Genomic DNA, 21,429 nt, shown 5'->3' with positions numbered 1-21,429 from the left:
CTTTTCTTTTTCTTTTTTTATCCTCACCCGAGGACATTTTTCCATTTTTTGTTCAGGTAGAGTGGGAGGGAGAGAGAGGAACAGAGAGAGAGAGAAACATCGACGTGAAAGGAACACATCGAGTGGCTGCCACCCGCACAACCGACCAGGGCCGGGGACAAACTGCAACCAAGGTACGTGCCCTTAGCGGGAACCGAACCCGGGTCTCTCAGGACCGCAGGCTGACGCTCTAACCGCTGAGCCAAACCGGCCAGGGCTGAACTTTTCTTTTTCATGAAATGGCAACATTTGCATACACTCTCTTACATTGTAGGAGCTGCTATTATCAGGACCAAGGACATTTCTTTTGGGGTATCCATCTAGCCCTCAGCCTCAGCAGGATGGAGCCAAAGCCTTCCTGCAGGAGGTCATATTGTCCACCCCCCTGCTTTTACACAAGCCAGGCTAGGGAAAGAGTTCTCTTTCATTTGGAACATCTGTTGAGTTGGAATTCCTCCTCCAAATCTGAGTCCTTCCTGCTGCAGGGAAAGTCAGTGCCTTCCAGTGACCTCCTCCTGTCCCCTCAATGTTGGAAGATTCAAGTCTCGTTCTTGGCACCCACCTCTTCACAGGCCCTAGAAACCCCATCTAGTTTCCACCATGGAGAGGGGACTAGGAAGCATGCTTTGGGAAGGACAGGTGTGAAGGTGGGGCTGACACGGGAGGAGGGGACAGAGCTGTCTCCCTACCCCTGCCCTTCAGGGGTCTGCTGAGACTGGGCACCCTCCTAGCCCCAGAGCCAAGCAGCACAGTTAGCCAGAAGAAGCTGCTGGACACAAGACCCGAATAAGTCCACTGCTTGTGGGGGTGTCGCACTGGGGAGGAGTGAGGCATGAATGAGCTGGGAGACTGGACTGAGTCACTCCAAGGTCTGCTGAGGACCATGACCACCCCCTGGGCACAGTCACACACAGCCACACATGGTCACTGGGAAACAGGGTTTATCTGGGCAGCTGGGCAAGCCACCAGCCCATCTGGAGGGGATTAGGGCTCCGGCCAACAAGGTCAGCTGTCCCCTTTCCTGCTGGAGCCTGTTCAGCATTGCCAGGAAATCTGAGGACTGGGCAGATGAAGCCCGGTTTGGGCGCAGTGAGGAAGGAGGGTGGAGCATTGTGAAGCACAGGTGGCCTTTTTGGCAGCCCAGCCTTGGCTTTGGAAAGGTCTAGGCAGTTTGCAAAGTCCTCTTGTCTCTATCGTCCCATTGACCCTCATGAATGAAGTGGCAAGGTAGGTACTATGGCCTCATACAGATAAAGATATTCAAGGCCCAGAGAGGTTAAGAGGTTGGTCTGAGACCACTTAACCCATCTGGTTCTTTCTGGGGCCTTCAGCGTACTGTAAAGACCAGACTTCCCCTTCCTCCAGGAGGTGCAGACACAGCTGTGAGGGAGGGTGCATTTGGTGTCTTCTGCCCCTCCTTCCAATCTTCCTTCTGGTCTGTCTCCCCTTTTCCTTCTCTGGTACCAGGCAGGCACCTGGCACTAGAATTCTGTAAATGGGTTCAGAGGAAGGAGTTGGGGCCTTCAAGGGTTAGTTCTCTGGGGAGTGCTTGCATTTTCTAAAGAGGGCAAGGCTGAACATAAGTCTTGCTCAGATGTGGGATTTTAAGTCTGTATCCTCTCTTCCTCCTGCTGGTCCCTCTTGGCTATGCTCCTTGCTCTGCGGGCAGGACTGTCCTGGAGGAGCTGTGGGCCAGGGCCATTGAAGATAGGGCCTTGTGGTTTGGGCAGTCATTTAATTTTATCTCTCTGAGCCTTGGTTTCTTTATGTAAAAAATGGGACACCACCACCCTACTCCCAAGGCTGTGAGGTGACTAAATGGGACAATGTATCATCGCTGAGCAGAGAGCATCACAGATGGGAAGATTATCTCGGTTTCTGAGGAAGCCAGCCAGGCTGTGAGGGAGGCAGAAAAGGGAGAGGGCTGGAGGGGCTGCTGGCAGAGCAGCAATTATATGGGGGTGCCCCCTCAAACCCAGAAGAGACCTTAGGTAACACTTAGGCCTAATTTCTTTGTTGAGAAACTGAGGCCCAAAGAAGGAAATTTCTTGTCCCTCTCATTCCCTCTCCCTGCCTGATGTTATTCATTCATTCATCACATAACAGATTTATTAAGCATCTACTATGTGTCAAACATTGGATTAGGCCCTGGTGAGTAAAATAGCCATAGACCCTGCCCTCAGGGAACATAGAGCCTAGAGGGGGAGATAGTAATTTTATTACTACAAACATAACCCTATAATTCCAGCCTGGACAAAGTGCTACAGGGTTCCAGACTCTTGTCTGGCTCAGTGCTGTGTCCTCAGCACCTTGGCACCGCAAAATTGCTGAAAGAAGGCCACTAGAGGAGATGATGTCAGAGATGAGGCGTGGAGGGTGGGAGTTAACGATGGTTTCAAGGTTTCCTTTGCTTTTTCTGTGGGTCCTGCCTATCCTCTCCCCTCCCTTCCCCCACTCAGGCTAATAGTGAACATCCGCGAGGGGGATGTCAGAGTACCCTGGTGCCATGAACAGACACCAGGATGCCTTAGGTGGCAGGTCATGCCAGGCCCCTAGCCCAGAGAAGTAAATGTGGGTCTCGATTTGTTCAGATGGTACCTGTGTCTGCCCCCTTTCTGCATATGTTCTAGAACAGAGTTCAGCTCAGAGACAGGGGTGGCCTGGATTGTGGATGAAGGTGTTGGGCTTATTGACTACCAGGAAACCTGACCAAGCCTCTCTGGCCTCATTTTCCCCTTTGCAAAGGGGATGATTGTAGTCACTACCTTCACTTTTGACCCCGTGGGGAAGGGCAGGCAGACCTGGCAGACTGCGGACCCGCGGGAGGGAAGAAGGTGTCAGACACGTGGAATCAACCATAAATAGGCCCTTCTCCCAGAAGACCGCTGCGAGTTCGAGACTCTGGCTCGGTACACGCAAAATGAGAGCAGAGACTCCCGCCAGGAGAGAAAGGCACTTAAAGGATCTGCTCATTAGCATGAAATGCAAATGAGCCCGGCCTCATTTGCACAACTCGGTGCCGGGATTTGGCAAAAGGGCAACCAGGGAGGCGACGGCGCAGCAGCCGCTATGCCCTCCTCTCTGCACTCCTTGCAACCCTCCCGGGACGGCGCTGAAACACCCACCCCACGCGGCAGGAGGCGCTTGGGGGCTGCGTGAGTGGCGCAGCCTTGGCCGAGCGCAGAACGCCGGGGGGGGGGGGGGGCGGGCGCGGGAGGTAATTTGGTCCATTCCTCTGCCTCTCCGCAGTGGTGTATGCTTCCCGAAGGCTTAGGAGACGCTGACCTTTTTGGTTCCTCCCTGTCTACCTTTTACACAAGCGGGGAAGTGCTTCCCGACCTCTAGTCCTCGATGTCCTCCCTGTCCCACCTCACCAAAGCGCCCAGCACTCTGAGACGCTCTACCTCTAGGTACCCACAGCCTTTTGAGGTGGTGGCGAACAGGAGCTGGAGTTGACTGAGCCCGGGGTCCCGGGAAGGTGAGGCGGGGCGGGGACTGGGGTCTGCACGTGAGTGGATCCGCTCCTGGTAGGTTGGAGGTGTTCGAGGAGAGCAGCCCCACGAAGCTCCGAACCTGCGGGGAACCTCCCCATTCTGGAACTTGAGAGAAAGGAACTGAGGCACCGAGTGGAGGGTTGGTGAAACTTTGCAGGTTAAGAGTCAGCAAAGCCGAGCTCTGAGCTTCCACCCCCTCCCACACACTCGAGCCTCTTCTCCCCCCTCCCCCCAGGTCCCTTCGCAGGAGCCGATCTCTGTTCCGCATCTGCTCTTGGTGATCCGGGCTCTGGGTCCGTCTTGACCTGCCTGGGGCCACGTATTCTAGCGGGAAGCCCCAGCGTGGGATGCACACCGTCCACAGAAAAGAAGGTAGGAGTGTCAATGTGAGGTCAGGGTCAGCGGGTTAGGGTTAGGAGATCAGGGTCAAAATAGCAGGAGTGGACTGGAAACACGATCAACAAGCCCAAGAGGTTGGTAGAGGCCATGCCCAGACCTAGCCCACCTCTACCTGAAGCCCTACACCCGGGACAACCTGCTCCGCTCTTCTCCTTTCTCAGTCCTGCTCCCAGGCTCTACTCCAGGGTGGGCGATTAATCAGGTGGATACCTAGATTTAGCTCTGGAACCCTGGTCACACCCCACCTCCCCGCCGGTCTGCCTCCCTTTTTCTCCAGGCTTGCCCAGAGCTGAGCCCCGCCCTCCGGCTGTGGTCCAATTCAAGGGTCTTGGACAAAGGATGCGGGGGGGCGGGGGGCGGCTGGCAGCGCTATCCCAGGACCCTGCACCGAATACTCTGATTTCCCGGGGCTTCCTCCAGGGGAGTAGCAGAGACCCCAGTGGCCAATAAGAAAGTGGGTTCGGTCTAGGTAGCCGTCTAATTGGCTCCGGCCTTCGGGAACGGACCCAGGGGCAAGAGGAGGGGAGAGGGGCGGTCCTGTACTTTGGGGTGGGAACCGGATTCCAGCTGTGGTTCTCTCCGGGGGAGCCCCCCCGCACTGCCACGGCTGCCGGCCAATGAGAACGCGGCTCGGTGTCGACGGCACGCGGCGATTGGCTACGAGGCTGGCTGGGGAGAGGCGGGGCCGAGGCTTGAAGTTGGACTGAGGGATCCAGCTGTGGTGTGCGCCGGGCTCCTAGCCGCCGCTTTCGCTTGCTCGCTCCGCGTCTCGGCCGGAGGAGGAGGCTGTGGCGCCGGCGAAAGCTACGGCAGCGGCAGCCACCGCAGCGGTTGCGGCGGCTGCATCTCCGCCTCCACCCCCGCCCGGGACTGCCCCCCACGGTCTCCCCGCCTCTCCCGGACCGTGAGCCCGCCGTGGGGCGGAGGAAGGAGCCGGCTCCCACCCCCTCCAAACCCACCCCCAAAAGAGATCCTTCCTCCCCTCCCCCCGCCGTCTCTGGCGCGGAGCCGGGACGATGCTGACCCCTTAGATCCTGCTCCAGCTGCAGCGCGGGAAGAGGGGGCGCCCCTCGTCGGACCCCACGCCCTCCGCCCCCCTTCTTGCTTCCTCTATCGGGGCCGCTTCGCAGAAGGTAGCGCCAAATCAGGCGACCGGAGCCTAGGCGCGAAGCGAAGAAGCCGGAACAAAGTGAGGGGGAGCCGGCTGGCTGGCCCGGGGGGCCCCAGGGGCCCTGGGGTAGCGGGACTCGCGCCGGGCGGGGCTTCCCAGCGACCCAGCGCCCCGCGGGCAGCATGCCCCTGCGGGCAGGGGGAGCTGGGCTGAACTGGCCCTCCCGGGGGCTCAGCCTGCGCCCTAGAGCCCCCCAGATGCGCCCCCTCCGGGGCCCCCCGGTGGCGTGAGGACACCTCCTCTGAGGGGCGCCGCTCGCCCCTCTCGAGACCGCCCGGGCCCCGGTTGGCCAGAGGATGGACGAGGAGGAGGATGGAGCGGGCGCTGAGGAGTCAGGACAGCCCCGGAGCTTCATGCAGCTCAACGACCTGTCGGGGGCTGGGGGCCGGCCGGGGCCGGGGTCGACGGAAAAGGACCCGGGCAGCGCGGACTCCGAGGCGGAGGGGCTGCCGTACCCGGCGCTGGCCCCGGTGGTCTTCTTCTACTTGAGCCAGGACAGCCGCCCGCGGAGCTGGTGTCTCCGCACGGTCTGTAACCCATATCCTCCGGGCCACGACGGCCAGGCTGGGGGGTCCGCAGGGGGGCGGGCCGCGCCGCCGGAGGGAACCGAAAGCCAGGTGAGTCGGAATAGTGAGCCTGGAAGGTGGTCAGATAAGAGGGGGGCTGCTAAGGAGGGTAGGGGACGTCAGAGGAAAGCGGAGACGCGAGCCGGTTTGGCAGATACCCCGGCGAGCCCCACCTCGGTACACACACCTCAGTCCTCCTTGGGGGGTTGGGATCCAGGCCCAGAAAAGAGAGGAGACGTGCCCCGTTGGTTTGCAGCTGGATACTCTCCAGATGTGGGCAGGGAAGGGTCGTCATCCTCCAGATGTGGGAAGCTTAGGGAGCCTGGGAGCTCCACTCGGCCCGCCTCCGGTTAGCGAGCTGGGTTCAGTTTCCGAGTTTGGGGGGTGGGGTGGGGAGGAAGCTGCGGGGACGGGGGAGGGGGACCGCAATCTCCTGGGTTTCCCTTCTGACCCCTGCTCCAAAGTTTGCAGTGGATTCTAGGGTCTGATCCACCCTCCCCCCAAACTGGTCGTTGAAGCTGAGGTATTTACTGACCCAGAGGGAAATGCTGGGGGTGGGGGGGCGGGGACCAGGTCCTAACCCCCCACCCCCACCCCGCGGGTTGGAGGCACAACAAGGAGATTCCGGCGGCGGCTGATGTCAGGGGCGCAGAATGAGAACAAGATGTGGAGGGGAAGCTGTCTGCCCCCAGAGCTGGAGTAGGGACCCTTTCAGCTGAAGCCTGAAGCCCGAGTGCCTTTCTTCTCCACAATTCTTTATTCAATGCGGGGTGCTTAAGGTTGGATTGGGAGTTTTGTGCTAGATTTTTTCTTGTGGAGGGAAAGACTGTGGCAAGAGCTTTGGCAAGCGGGGGATGGGATTAAGCCAGTTTAAGTTATCCATTCCCTTTCGTAAATAAAGAGTGCTCTCTCTGGATCACAGAGCAGGTATGGGAGACCACAGCCTTTCAAGAAAGTATTGGGGTGGGGGTGGGGGACTGAGACGGTAGGTCAGTTCACTAAGGTGGACTCGGGTCCACCACCCCAATGTCTACTCCTTGGATGGGTTTGTGAAACGCAAGCCAGGAATTCCAGGGGAACCGATTCAGCACTGCCCCCTACCTATCCTCTGCCCAGCCTGGAGTGGTATGGGAGACTCCAGCCCCTTCATCCCCACGGCCTCTTCTCCTAAACCCCCAGCACAAAGTGCCGCTTGACTAATGCCAGGCTCCAGGCTCCCAGGTGGGTCCCACCACTGCCGAAAGGAAAGGGGAGAGGGTGTGCTGCCATCCCAGGTCTTGACAGCTTCTCCTGGCTCCTTCCTCCCAGTTCAGGGGCTCTTTTGGACCCAGGGTGGAAGACTGCAGATCTCCCTTGTAACCCCTGAGAGCCCAACCAGGACTCTGCTTTGGGGAAGTGGGGGTTGGGGGGGGGGAGCTTGGCATGGTTCTCTGCAGCTCTGCTGCCTCTAGTGCACAAAGCAGGGATGTGAGCTTGGGTCCCCCCAACCCCCATCCTCTACAACCCATGGGTCTTCAGGAAGCTCCCCTCATCACACCCTCTCTCCATTCTTTGCCCCTTCTTCCTTTTTCTCTGAGCTGCAGGAAGAGAGAGAGGTGGGGGCCTCAGAGGTCTGTGGGCCTGCTGAATAGGCACATCTTGGGGTCTGACTCTTCTCCGCCCCCACCCGTGTCTCCAGGCCCCTTTCTCTACGGCAGAGATGGAGATGTCTCTGAGAAGGACGGGCTCTGGGCACCCCTCCTCTCCACTCTTAACCACCCATACACTCCATGAACGAGAGAAAGCAGCATCCTCCTTCTGGGGGTCCAGAGGAGTTAGAGAGATCTCTCCCCTTGCCCTCCCCCTCCACACAAACCAGACCTCTTGGCTACCATCTTTCCACATGCCCATCTCCAGGTGCTAGTGAAGGTCTGGGGGCAGATTCCTTTCTTGAGGGGTTCTGGGAGGGGGCAAATGGAACAGACTGGAATGAGAAGAAAGGTGGGAGTCTAGTGCTTGCCTTGGGCTGGGGGAGCAAGCTTTCCTCTGGGGTGATGGCGTCACTAGGTCTGGACAAGCTGCTTAGGCTAGATTGGCTGAGGACGGGTTGACAACAATTTCTTGGCAAGTGGGCTGCCTAAGTGTGCCCCCACCACTCCCACTGCACCCAAGTGTCAAGGAAAACCTGTTTTTACTACCGGAGGGGCTCTGAACCAACACCGGGCCTCGGTGTTTCTCTCTCTGTCTTTTCAGTTTCTGTGAAGCTTCCCTTGGCTCCATAAGGTTCTTCTCTGCACCTCTGAGCCTGAGGGCCCTAAGGACACCTCTCCCCAACTAACAAGCCAGTTAGACTCTTGGCATTCTTCTTAGTCCCCTCCTCTCTTAGCCTCTTTAAGAGACCAGGTTTCCTAGAGAGGCGATCTAGACCCAGGTAGAAGTGTGTGTGTGTGTGTGTGTGTGTGTGTGTGTGTGTTGGGGAGGGAGGGAGGGCAGCAAAAGGAAGAGGGACTGGGAAGTTCATGTTTTGGTATTGGGGAGACCAGAGGTGCTTCCAGACAGTCAATTCAGTCAGAAAGCCCCCCTCCTCCCAGGTTATAGGGAAGCGTGGTGGACTTTCCAGTGTGTGTTTCTTCAAGTGTGAGGGAGTCCGTTCCCCTCCCGGGAAGGAGATCCTGAGCATTCCCTCTCCGGCTGTTGTGCCACATCTGGAAGTTTGTGTAGGAGTTTCTCCAAGCTCAGAGCCCAGCACAGCTTTTTCTCATTTGGAAATCACAGGCTGGCATTTGGGATGCTGAAAGGGGGAGGGGGGCCGAGGGGGAGAGGGGAGCCTGCCAGGAGTCGGGGGAGGAGAAGGGGGAGGCCTGAATGGGCAGGAACCCTAATGGCTTCCAGAAGTGAGTGTGAGTGTGTGACTGCGTCACTGTGTGTGTCTGAGTGTGTGCATCTAGAGGGGAGGGGGCCCCGGAATTTCTGGAGCTTTCCTTGCCACTGTCCCAGTGCCCCAAGTTTGCCTGTTTCTCCTACCTAGAAATAAATCTCCATTTTGGTCCTCAGAGGACATGGGAGAGGGATGTTCCTTCTGTGTCTTCACCAATGCCTTCCTCCCATTTTCAAACCCAAGGTTCATCAGAGGGAGTCTGGGGAGAAGGGCCGGGGCTGAGGACTTGAATAGGACTAGGGGGCCAGAGCACCCCCTGGCACTCTTTCTGTCCCAGACCCACCTTCCTTTTGGGTCACACACCCACATTGCTCCACAGAACTGTTAGGGGACTCCCCATCACCCATAATGCCAGTTGGAGCCATTCCTGGGATTATCCCCACCACACAGCCCCCCTCACCCCTCGCCTGCTCTCACCCCGCCCTGCCTGCCTCAGCCAGGATGGCGACAGACACAACTGCTCACACACACAGACGCACACGCACACACAGTCACAGACATTTGAATCAGATTTCTGGCCTATTTCCTCTCCAAAGATTCCAGCAGGCCGGCTCTCTTGTGTCTCTGTCTCACGTCTCTGTCTCTGGGTGGGGCCGGCTGCCTTTCTTCAGGCTTCAGTTTTCAGTTTAGCTGGAAACCTCTCTCCTCACACACCCACATGCTGGAGCCGGTGGCAGGGAGACCACTGGGAAACAGGCATGTGGGAGTGGGGGCTCGGCTGGGGAATCCCCCTTCCTGCCTTCCTAAAGGAGCCTTGCTCTGGAGCCCCTCTATCCCGCCCCAACCCAGGAATCGCTCAATCCCACAGACACCAGCCTCTCCATGGGGTGGGTGAGAACAGCACCCCGCCTTCCCATCAGCTAGGAAGCCAGGATTCCTGGGTCCAGGTCTGTTTCTTCCTCAGTGCTCCTCCGTGTCAGATTTCCAGGTTCCTGGTGGGGAACGAGGCAGCCGGAGGGCCTGTTCTTTTCTCAGTCATGCCCTGCTTAGAGCCCCCAGCCTCCGGAGGTGCCGCAGCTTCCCTCCCTCCTCTCCCACCTCCATCTCCCTTACAGCTGTCGGGCGAGGCAAAGGCTCCATACAGCCCCACAGAGAGGACCGGTTGTGCAGATAACGTGCTCCAGTTCTCTCTCCTGGAGGGGGAAGAGGAGGAGGGATGGGAGTGGGGTCCCTCGCCCTGCCATTTCCTTTTTCTCTGCTTTTGATGGTGGGTAGTGGGGAAAAAGAAAGATCCTCCCCTCTCCTACCCACCTCTCCCTTTGGGATCCACTCCAGCCCGGACAGTCACCATAGCAACAGTAGACATGTGACTGCACAGGTCTCTCATAGTCACTATGGCAACCAGTGTCTCCCTTTCCTTTGGTTGCTATAGAGATGGTTTCCCCCCAACCCGATAACCTGTGGGTCTCCCTGCTTCTGTTCCCCTGCTTGAGGACTAGACAGCAGCCTGGGGAAGGGGAGTTCATGTGTGAGGGGTCCTTTTAATTACCATGGCAACAAATCCACACCACCTGGTGACACATCCTCTTGTTGTTATGGCAACAGAAGAACATCACACAGACATACGGCTATGGTCCCAAGGAAACAAGCTCTACCTTGAGAAGGGTGAAAGACCCCCACCCCCTTTAATTATTCCTCAATTCATATTGTCCCAAATTTTTCTGTTCTTTGCTGTCTTCCCTGTCCATTTATGTTTACCTGTAGGAAAAGGAGAGAAGCAGAGAGAAGGCAGGATGTACCTGGGAGTAAGCTGAATTGCTAAGAGGGCCCTTGAGAATGGGCTTCTGTGGTTAAGAGCTAGAGATGGGATTATTTGGAGACAGACTCTGGCTATAAGAGGCCCCAGTGTGAGCATGTATGAGGTGGGGACAGGAGGGACAGCTCCCCGATGGCGTCATTTCTGCTCATCTCCCCTCACCCCGCCCCACCTGCCTTAGTTATTATCAAATATTTCATCAATATCAAGGCAAAAAAGGCAGGAAAATATGAATGGGGAGATACATCTGGTTTCTAGGCAGGGAGATTGATTGACTAATCGATTGACTCATTCATTCATTCATTCTTTCATTCATTCTTCCCATGTATTGATCATCTGCTATATGCCAGGCACTACTCTAAGGGTTGTAGGGTATATAAAGATGTACCAGAGTGTCCCTGCCTTGGCAAGGGAGATGAGACAGGTGCACATAATGACCTGGTGGAATCTCTGCCATTAGAGGGGTTCAAACAGGTGTCCCAGGAGCCCCTCTTCCCAGGAGAATTACCCACCTTCCCCCATGTAGAGATATCTGCTAATATGTGCCCCTTCCCTGCAGAGGAGAGAAAGGGGCTAGCTTGGGGAAAGCAGCCCAATTCTTGAGAGTAATTGTGTCCTTCCCTTTCCAGATGATGGCCCCAGGGGAGCTCCCTCCCTGTCCCCCTTTTTTCCAGGGTGACCCCTGGCTGACCCCCATTCTGGAGAGAGATCCAGTGGGCTCCAACTCCACTCAGGAAAACAGCTCCATGGAAACAGAGCACTCTTTATTTCCCCCTTCCATCTACTACCCAAAACACCTAGAACTTTTAATTTCTTTTAACTTTTATTCTTGTGAGTAGGTGGAGGTTATGGAAATTGCAGTGCCTGGGGACAGTTGGGTGTCTGATGGTGGGAAGTGATGCGAGTCTGAGGGAAAGGGGCCTGGGTGGCAGGAGGGGTAGGAGGGCTATGAAGGGATTGAGGGGGACATGGGCTCCTGGGGAGGAAGCATGGTCTGAGGTTAGGACAGATGGGGTGTGGCTGGGAACAGCTGGGGAAAAAGTCACTGGGTCCTTGGTCCAAGGCTTCTCACTCCAAAAGTGGGGTTACAGCAGGAGGATCCCATCTCCTCTGGGCCCTTTTCACCCCTCCGCCTCTGGCTTGGGGGGTCATGCTGTGAGCTGCCATGACCCCCTCCCTCCCTCCATTCCTTTGATCATCTTTCTCTAGACCCCAGACTTCGCTTGCTCCAGCCTCTTCACTCGTCCCATTCCTCTCACATTTTCCTTGAAAACAATGGGCAGCTGTGAGTCTGGTGCCCAGAACCTTCGAAGGTCCAGAGGCCATTTTATACATTCTCTCGTTGATGGACTGGAAGGGAGCCCCCTAATAAAATACACTATGTCGAAAGAGGAAAGAATCAGAGTTTAGAAAGACCCCTCTCTCCTGCCAAACACAGTGTGTTTTAGTTTGATCTGGGCTGGGGCTTTGCTGGAAGCCACAGGAAGGTGATGGTGGCCTGGTCTGTGTGTGCAGGGTCCTGTCCACTCTGCACAGGCTTGTGTTCAGCACAGGGCATGAGATGGAGTGGGTCCTCATTGTTCAAATATGTGACTGTGTCTAGAGGCTCTCTGAGATCTTTGAGAGGCCAGGGGGCTGGTGGTGGAGAGGCAGCTGTGGGCTCTGGTGCTGTGGTGAAGCTGTGGACCCTCTTGTCTGCCCGTCTGGTGCCAGCGTGGTCATGACAGCCCCTGCCCTGCATGCCTGAGCCTGTCTCAGTCGGGCTTCTCTTGCGACCTTCAGCACATGACTTCGGCTCTCTGAGCCTCCGTTTTCTGGGGTTCTGGGGAGGAGAATGATCTCCCCCAGATACTTCACGGGGCTGTTGTGAAGACCAAATGTGGCGAAAGTGCTTGGTAAACTGTAAGGCAGACATAATCCGACTTTAGGTTTGTGTCACACATTCACATACATTATCTCATTTGCTTCTCACATCTTCCCTGAGAGGTAGGAAGAATAGGATTCAGATTCAGCAGCAAATTCTTGGTGTCTGGCATTTCCATAAGTGTGATCGATTTTATTCCCCAGATGACTTGTGTAAATAGTCAGGGTATTTGTGGCTTTTCTTACTTTACAGATGAGGAAGCAGGGTCCAGAGGGATGAGATGACAAGGTGGGTCAGGGCCAGGCCTTCCCATTGCACCTGTCAGGTGGGGTTGGGAGGTCAAGAAGCAGGGGGCACTGGGATGGGGGGTGGGGACATGGGCTCAGCTCCAGCCCTGGTTAGCTGTTTCCTTGACCGCCTATTTACCTGGTTTGAGCGGATCAGCATGTTGGTCATCCTTCTCAACTGTGTGACTCTGGGCATGTTCCGGCCTTGTGAGGACATTGCCTGTGACTCCCAGCGCTGCCGGATCCTGCAGGTGAGTGTGTGTGGCGGGCGAAAGGGAGCTGCTCCTGATCTTAATAACCCCGACCCTTCTCTGCAAGAGGCCCTGACCCCATGGAAGGGGGAGGGGTGGGGCATGTTCCCCCACCCCCTTCTTAGGTTCAGCAGCCTCTCATATCTACATCAGGCCTTTGATGACTTCATCTTCGCCTTCTTCGCCGTGGAGATGGTAGTGAAGATGGTGGCCTTGGGCATCTTTGGGAAAAAGTGTTACCTGGGAGACACTTGGAACCGGCTGGACTTTTTCATCGTTATTGCAGGGTGAGACCCTGGGCTGGGTGTGGGCAAGAAATGGATCAGATCAGTCCCTTCCCGGGGGCCAGAGTCCTAGGCCTGCCCCCCACCTCGCACTCCCAGCCCACCTACAGCGCTGTTTTCCCCCTGGCTGTTCACTAAGGGTCCTGCCTGCAGCCCTCCAGCCTGTGCTTCCCTGATCCACAGCCTGTCCATTCGCTCCTCTGCAGGGTCCCTGGGTGGAGGAGGGGGAGGAGTCAGAGTTGTGCTGCCCCTCTGAGCAGGATTCCTCATTGACCTCTTTTGACCCCCATGGCGTGCCTCAGACTCAAAGGGCCTCCCTTTGGGCCCCTCCCTGCAGGATGCTGGAGTATTCGCTGGACCTGCAGAACGTCAGCTTCTCAGCTGTCAGGACAGTCCGTGTGCTGCGACCGCTCAGGGCCATTAACCGGGTGCCCAGTGAGTGACCCCTCGGCCTTAGCCGCTGGACGGAGAGCCCCAGGAGAAATATGGAAATCTCAGACCCCATCCCTACCTCCTGACCACTCACAGGCCTCATCAGGGCCTGGCACTGTGAGGCCAACCCCATCAGGGAAGGGCTTAGTGGGGAGCTGGGGTCACTGGAGCCAAAAGGAGCCCCTAGCTCTGGCTGTGGCACTGTAAGAATTACCTAGAAAGACGCCCCCCTCATTTTAGCCTAAGTTGGGGCTAGAATCCCGGAGATGTCTCAGATGACCCCCTTCCCTTCAGTATATGACCACCTCCTCCCCTGGAATGGGTGGTGAGAATGAGGTAGCAGGCCAGGTGTGGGTGCAGAGTGCGCCTTTTCTAGCCAGAACCAGAACAGTCTCGTGCAGTCTGGTTCTCATCGGTGAGACTACAATGGCCACATTGAGCATGACCTCTCTCAAGGCAAGGCCACTCCCTGCCTCACTCTCCCACCTGTACCCCCTTCTACACCCCCACCCCCTTCCAACCCCTTGTAGCAACTGACTGCCGAGACCATTATCTAAATTAAACCGCATTGGTTTCCCGAGCCAGCAAAGCTTTGGCAGCTCCAGCTCCCCATACATCCTGCCCCCCACCCTTGCTCAGGCCCCCTTTGCAACTCCTTAACCTACACAAGCTGCAGATGGTCTCTGCTGCAGTCCCAGGAATGGGGTGGGGTGCGGGAGCAGGTTTCTGGGGCTCTGTGCCTGATGTAGCAGCAGCCCCCATGCTGTGTGTGTGTGTGTGTGTGCATGTGTGTGCATGTATCTCCGTGTGTGTGCATGTGTCTGTGCATTGTACGTGTGTGTGATGCCGCTGCCTCTGGGTGGGCAGAGTGCTCAGTGTGTCCTCCAGGCACTGGGGTGTGCCGGTGTTAACAGGAGCTCCAGAGGAGGCATGCCTTCACCTCCTCTCCCGCCCCAGGTGATGGCTGGCAGATTTATAGGCTTCTGTCTAACCACTGGTGTAATTCCCTTAATGCAAACCCTGAGGAATTGATCTCAGTTGGAGCACCCAGGGGCTGAAGGCGGATGGGGCTGGAAGAGGGGGAGAAGGACAAAGTGAGAACACTGGGCTGCAAGGGGCAGGGACAGGGCGGGTGCCGTCACCAAGCCTGTTAATTAGCTGCCGCTTAGAAGCTTTTTTCCCTAGAGGGAGCAGGGGACTGGAAGCAGCACTTTGGGAGTCAGAACCAGCCATTAGAGTTCTGTGAGTCTGACAGGGGCTTGGTGGCCTGGAGGCTGGTTCAGACCTTGTGGGCTGGTTGGTCCTAGACCTGGAGTGGTGAGGGAGGGCAGCTTCTCCAGCAGGACTTGTTGGGGTGAGGTGGTGATGGCTTTCCCCAGGGAGGGTGTTGTTACTTGATGGCCACCTGAGAAGATAGCCTTGTGTCCCCCCAGGTCCTGGATCACACCGAGAGTAGACTCAGGGCAGGGGGCTGAACACCATGGGGGAGTGCAGGACATCTTGGCCCCTTCTGAGGAACTGGATCTCAAAGTGAGATTTCTGCCTGGAGTTTTCTGTCTCCGTTTCCCCAGTGACTATGGTGGCAATAACTTAGAAAGGTCAGCTAACTTGTGGCAAGAGCAAGAATAGCAGGAGAGTGTGTGTGTGTGTGTGTGTGTGTGTGTGTGTGTGTGTGTGTGGTGGGACTCGGGAGCAGAAAGCTGGTTGAAGTCCTGGCACCTATACCTTTAGCAGCCCTGTGATACTGGACAAGTCGCGTCAGTTCTCTGAGCCTCGATCCTCCTCTGTAAATTGGGGGTGATAGTCATGCCATGATGACGTTAGGTGGGATGCAGTGCAGGAGGGTGCCTTGGAAACTGATTACTCTGGCTCACCCTTGGTGGTCCTGCACACTGATTACTGTGGGGGGTGGGGGTGGTCAAGAGGGATTGCTGGTAGGGTCAGCGGCTGCAAAGGGCTGCCTGAGGAGTTAGAGGTGCCTGTTGATCTCCCCTCCAGCTTGGGCTGGGCCGTCGGCCTCAGCGGCCCTACCCCTACCGGGTGGGCCCCTCTGGGAGTGCTGCCAGGCCCGTGGCAGCCAGCCTAGCCTTGCCAGCCCGGCGCCCCCAGCGTGGCTTCTGCCCCCCACAGGCATGCGCATCCTTGTCACGCTGCTGCTGGACACGCTGCCCATGCTGGGCAACGTCCTGCTGCTCTGCTTCTTTGTCTTCTTCATCTTCGGCATCGTGGGAGTCCAGCTGTGGGCAGGGCTGCTGCGGAACCGATGCTTCCTGCCCGAGAACTTCAGCCTGTGAGTGCCACCCGGGCTGGGGGCGGCCTGGGAATGGCTATGGGGCTGGGACCGCCCTCAGTCCTGTTGCTACTGACATATCTGTTCTCCTGCCAGTGACATCTCTGGTGCTCAAACTTGCACACTAGAGTCATTTGGGGAGCTTAAGAAATTATTGAGGCCTGGGTCCCACCCCCTCAGATTCTGATTTCGTTAGTCTGGGGGTCAGCCTGGGCCTGGGGGTTTTATAAACCCCTCAGTGAGCCTGATGTTCAGTTTCACTGGACAACCACTGCGTGGGGATGTGACCTTCCCACACCCGACTCTGGAGTTTCACTCAGTCCTCACGCTCCCTATCCACTCTCCCCAAATCCCCTCCCCGGCCCTGTGCTTACCCCGACCGTGTTCCCGTCCCTGCTCCCCCTGCCTGCCTCAGTGCACCCACCCAGTGCTCCCTTCCTGGGCCTTTCCCCTGGGGAACCCGCCCCCAGCGAATCCCTGTCCCCTCCACAGCCCCCTGAGCGTGGACCTGGAGCGCTACTACCAGACCGAGAATGAGGATGAGAACCCCTTCATCTGCTCCCAGCCCCGGGAGAACGGCATGCGCTCCTGCAGGAGCGTACCCACCCTGCGCGGAGAGGGCGGCGGCGGCTCCCCCTGTGGCCTAGACTACGAGGCCTACAACAGCTCCAGCAATACCACCTGCGTCAACTGGAACCAGTACTACACCAACTGCTCTGCAGGAGAGCACAACCCCTTCAAGGGCGCCATTAACTTCGACAACATCGGCTACGCCTGGATCGCCATCTTCCAGGTGAGGCAGCCTGGGCACAGGGAGATTCCCCAGTCCCGGCTGGAGCAGTCATTCTCAGGGTGGGGGTGGGCTCAGGGCCACTGGAGGAGGCTGCAGGAGGCTTTCGGGGGCCCAGAGTCAGCCTACCCCTCTGCCACCTCCCCAGGTCATCACGCTGGAGGGCTGGGTCGACATCATGTACTTTGTGATGGATGCTCATTCCTTCTACAACTTCATCTACTTCATCCTTCTCATCATCGTGAGTGATTCCTCAGGCCCCCGAGGGGATGGGGGATCCTGGAGAAACGGGTTGGGGAAGTCCAAAGAGGGGAACGCTTGGGGAAGTCCAAAGAGGGGAACGCTTGCTCGGTCCGAAGTTCTAGCTCCCAGGGAAGTCCCCCTGAGATGCAGACAGAGAAGGCACCTGTTAAGAGCAGTCAGGAGGAAATGCAAGATCAAGGCCTGACTCTGTCACTTACCACCACTCACAGCCTTGGGCAAGTCATTCCCTCGAGGCCCCAGCCCCACTCTGGACCTGTTTCTTCATCAGTAAAATGGATGGTTCTCAACCCAGGGTGATGCCCCCTCTGGAAATGGCCAAGGGTGGTCCTGTTTCTTACCAGGACTAGGAGAGCACTATTGGCACTTTGTTGGGTGGCCGGCGGGAGATGGTAAACATCCTGCAAACAAAGCACTGTTCCACCCCCAATTCCCATCATTTGGTGTTGAGAAACACTGCGTGGTCTCCTGTTCCTTCCAGCTCAGAAGTTCCAGGACTTAATGAAGGCAGAAGACAGGCAAAAGTAGCAATATTTAATAGTTTAAATTACTACCACTCATAGTTTAACAACTTAATTGCTACTACTTATAGCTGATATTTATTGAGCACTTACTATGCTCCAGGCCCTGCTCTAAGCACTTTTAATGTGCTGGTGAATTTAATTCTCACCATGAGCCTGTTATTGTTTCCACTTTGCAGATGAAGAGACCAGCGTTTCCTCATTTGTCTGACCCCATCGTAGGCTTTGCATGTGCTGTGGATTAATCTTGCTGGGTGGGGCGTTGTGCGCTGTGTGCTGTAACAGCTGCTGCCTGCTGAATCTTAGTAGTCCCTGGCGGGTGTGTGTGTGTCTGTGTGTGTGTGTGTGTGTGTGTGTGCGCACGCGCAGGAATTGGGGCCTCAGCTCCTAAACAACTCTGAGCTTCAGAGGACTTGGTCCCCAGACTAAGTAAGTGTCTGGAGCTGAGAATTCAACCCCAGGCTATCAACTCCAAGTCCAGCCCTTTTCCCATGTCACCAAGAGGCCAAACATAGAGCCAGACAGAGGGACATGTATTGAGAGAAAGAGAGTAATTCTACTCAGGATTTAAGACAAACTCCAGAGAGAGGTGGAGACAAAATAAGGCAACTCTGGGTGAGTGAGAAACAGTGAAAGGACTTGAGAAAGAACAAGTCCTCCGGGCCACTTCCCCCCCTCCCCGCCCCTGCAACATTCCCTGGTGCCAGAAAAGTGGCCGGTTGGGGGCCCGTTCCCGTCCCCCACCAGCACCTGGGGTGGCAAGGCCAATGCCCTGGGAAGTCTGTTTTTTCACTGTGCTGCTCTGCTGCTCTCTCTGGGCTTGGGCGAGGGAGAAGGAAGGAGACAGGGAGGTAAGGGGCCCGTTTCCGTCCTCCTACACACCCCCTGAAAATCTTTCCAAACAGCTCTCTGGAATCACACTAGTGAAGCTAATTATCATAATTACTAGGACACAAGAAAAACAAAACTGCTTTGTCACCATAAAATATTTATTTCTTTCATTCTGGATTATTGCGCAAGCAATGGCCACCCTAGAGTCCTAGGGAAACTGAGGCGTGGAGATGAGGACGGGGAAGTGTGGGCAAGTCAGGTGGCAGCATGGCTAGTCTGCAGGGTTCAGGGTTCAGGCCATCACCCGGCCGGGGAAGGGGAGAGTCACAGGGGAACGGGATGCAGACAAAGCCAATGGCTGTGAAGATACTGAAGCCCCACGGTTAAGGGTCACTCAGTCAAGGTCACACAGCTAGAACGGACTGGAAGCAGGAGTTTCATGAACAAGCTTTTTGCCAGCGTCTCAAAGGCTCAAGCTATTGTGAAAACCCCATGTCTCCCTGACTGGATTCATTTCCCCGCTATTCTGTACTTCTAGTGGAAATTGGGGAAGGGTGCTCAGAATCCGTGGAGAGGCATGTTTAGCGGCAGGGAGACATCCTTCAGGGTAGCATCGGGGTCGATAGCAATGCCTTGGAATTCCGCAGAGCTTGGTTCAGGTCTTAGCTTTGCTGTGCGTTAACTGGGTGATGTTGAGCAAATTCCTCCATCCCTCTGAGCCTCAGTGTCCTCACCTCCTGAGGCTGTCAAGAGAATAAAATGAGACAATGCTTGGATAATTGTTGAGCCCAGCGCCAGGCACATAGGAAGTGCTTGGTACTTGGGAGCTGGCATTGTGATTCCCTTTTCTTCAGGACGTCTCCTCTTGCTGTCCCCACCCCAACAGGTGGGCTCCTTCTTCATGATCAACCTGTGCCTGGTGGTGATTGCCACACAGTTCTCAGAGACCAAGCAGCGGGAAAGCCAGCTGATGCGGGAGCAGCGCGTGCGGTTCCTGTCCAACGCCAGCACCCTGGCCAGCTTCTCCGAGCCGGGCAGCTGCTACGAAGAGCTGCTCAAGTACCTAGTGTACATCCTCCGCAAAGCAGCCCGCAGGCTGGCCCAGGTCTCCCGGGCAGTGGGCGTGCGGGCTGGGCTGCTGAACAGCCCGGCATCGCTTGGAGGCCAGGAGCCCCAGCCCAGTGGCAGCTGCTCGCGCTCCCACCGCCGCCCCTCCATCCATCACCTGGTGCACCACCACCACCACCATCACCACCACTACCACCTGGGCAATGGGACACTGCGGGGGCCCCGAGCCAGCCCGGAGATCCAGGACAGGGATGCCAGTGGGTCCCGCCAGCTCATGCTGCCACCACCCTCGACACCTGCCCTCTCCGGAGGACCGCGGGGGGGCGCAGAGGCTGTGCACAGCTTCTACCATGCCGACTGCCACTTGGAGCCAGTCCGTTGCCAGGCACCCACTCCCAGGTCGCCATCGGAGGCATCAGGAAGGACTGTGAGTAGTGGGAAAGTGTACCCAACTGTGCACACCAGCCCTCCGCCAGAGATGCTGAAGGAGAAGGCACTTATGGAGGTGGCCCCCACCTCTGGACCCCCCACCCTCACCAGCCTCAACATCCCACCTGAGCGCTACAGCTCCATGCACAAGCTGCTAGAGACACAGAGCACAGGTGAGAACTCTGGGTGGGAGCATTTCGGTGACTCTCATCCCAGGGCCAGGTGGTGTCCCAGAGAGGACCAGGGGTCTGGAGGCAGGAAGACTGGGCTCGGATCCCCATTCTGCCACTCACAGCCTTGGGACCTTCAATCAGCCACATGGCTTCTTTGAGCCCTGATTTTCTCACCTGTTAAAGTGGGAATTATAATTCCCACATTAATAATAACAATAACCATCGTGTACTGAGCACTGCTGGCTACACGCTCTGCTCTGCGCTGTTGGCGCTAATGCCTCACGGTTGTTGACCGAGTGTTATATGCTTGTCACACGCTTTGGGGGCAAAATCCTGTTGGCTCCTCCAAACAGTTTAGGTGATAAGCTTTCTTTTGACCCCATTTTACTGATGAGAAAAAGGAGGCTCAGAGAGGTGGTATGACATGCCCAAGGGGGGGCTCAGGACCATCTGACTCCGAGACCCATGCTCTGTGTTGAGAACGCCTTGTGGCAGGGGTCAGAGGAGAAATGGTGTGTGACCGTGGCCAGCACCACGCCCCATACTCAGGGTACTCTGGTGAGCGTGAGTTGTGTTCCTTCCCCACAGGGAGACGGGGCCTGGGGCAGCAAGCCCCCAGGAGGCTATGAGTGATGAGTGGAACACCCAGGGTCAGGAGAAGAGATGCTCACTGCCTGTGGGTGTCCCCCTGTCAGGCAGGGATGGTGGGCCCTCTTCCACAGACAGACTCACTGTCATCGCAGCCGAGGGCCCGTACTGCAGGCAGGATTTGGCACGTGGGAGAAGTGGTGTATTTGCGGGATGTTACGTGGGAATGTGGGCTGGGACAGGGAGGTGCTATCACAGAATGCAGTGTGAAGGATTCTGGTGCCAGCTCTTCCACTACCCACCACGTGCCCCAAGCCCGTTGCATGCACACACGCAGCCACATTTCAGTTCCTTCCTGTATAAAAGGCAAGGCTGGGACCGTCATCGTCAGTGGGCGCTTACAGACGCCCTCCTGTGTGCAAGCGGAAGGGGAAACAGTGTTGGATGCCTAGTAGGGGCTGGGCTCTTCACATACCTGTTTTCCCTGGGTGGTTCCTGGGGTTCCTTTCAGCTTTCATTTTATGATCAAAGCTGGACTTAAATGGACATTGATGTCTTAGGATGGGTCACTGCGCATGCACAGCCTGGTGTGTGTGTATGTGTGTATGTGTGCATGAAGGTGTCCAGTGTGTATGTATGTGTGTGTGTGCATGAAAGTGTCCAGTGTGTATGTGTGTGCATGAAAGTGTCCAGTGTGTATGTGTGTATGTATGCATGAAGGTGTCCTGTGCGTGCATGTGTGTATGTATGTATGCGTGAAAGTGTCCAGTGTGCATGTGTGTGTATGTTTGCTTGTGTCTAGTGTTCATGTGTGTATGTGCGCACAGGTATCTGATGTGTAGGTGCATATGTGTATACACAGGAGTGATGCTCTTGTCTGGTATGTATACATGCCCATGTGTGCATGTGCCTGTTACATGTGCATTATGTGATGTGCACATATCTGTGTACACATGTGTTTGGCTATGCATGGTGTGCGGTATGCAAATAGTATGTGTGTGTCCACAGTACATGCGTT

At 56.5% G+C, this 21,429-nt stretch overlaps 1 protein-coding gene across 28 annotated transcripts in view; it reads left to right on the top strand.

Annotated features, from left to right (window-relative positions):
• Window positions 1–5,028: 5,028 nt before the first annotated feature.
• Window positions 5,029–21,429, top strand: part of CACNA1G (calcium voltage-gated channel subunit alpha1 G) — a 62,260-nt gene continuing 45,859 nt past the window's right edge. For 20 of the 28 annotated variants that reach the window (XM_036268201.1, XM_036268206.1, XM_036268204.1 and 17 more), the window contains exons 1-8: window positions 5,400–5,641; window positions 12,633–12,744; window positions 12,898–13,031; window positions 13,366–13,463; window positions 15,591–15,750; window positions 16,243–16,543; window positions 16,689–16,781; window positions 19,040–19,823. In XM_036268201.1, coding sequence (XP_036124094.1) covers window positions 5,400–5,641; window positions 12,633–12,744; window positions 12,898–13,031; window positions 13,366–13,463; window positions 15,591–15,750; window positions 16,243–16,543; window positions 16,689–16,781; window positions 19,040–19,823 — 1,924 coding nt within the window. Of the gene's footprint in view, window positions 5,642–12,632; window positions 12,745–12,897; window positions 13,032–13,365; window positions 13,464–15,590; window positions 15,751–16,242; window positions 16,544–16,688; window positions 16,782–19,039; window positions 19,824–21,429 lie in introns of all 28 variants that reach the window. The other 8 variants (XM_036268208.1, XM_036268202.1, XM_036268197.1 and 5 more) reach the window with 1 other exon arrangement.

This window comes from Molossus molossus, unplaced genomic scaffold (assembly GCF_014108415.1).
Source record: "Molossus molossus isolate mMolMol1 unplaced genomic scaffold, mMolMol1.p scaffold_m16_p_19, whole genome shotgun sequence".
NCBI classification, from domain to species: Eukaryota; Metazoa; Chordata; class Mammalia; order Chiroptera; family Molossidae; genus Molossus; species Molossus molossus.
The sequence above is the reverse complement of the archived record's forward strand: the minus strand, read 5'-3'. Positions and strand labels throughout refer to the sequence as shown.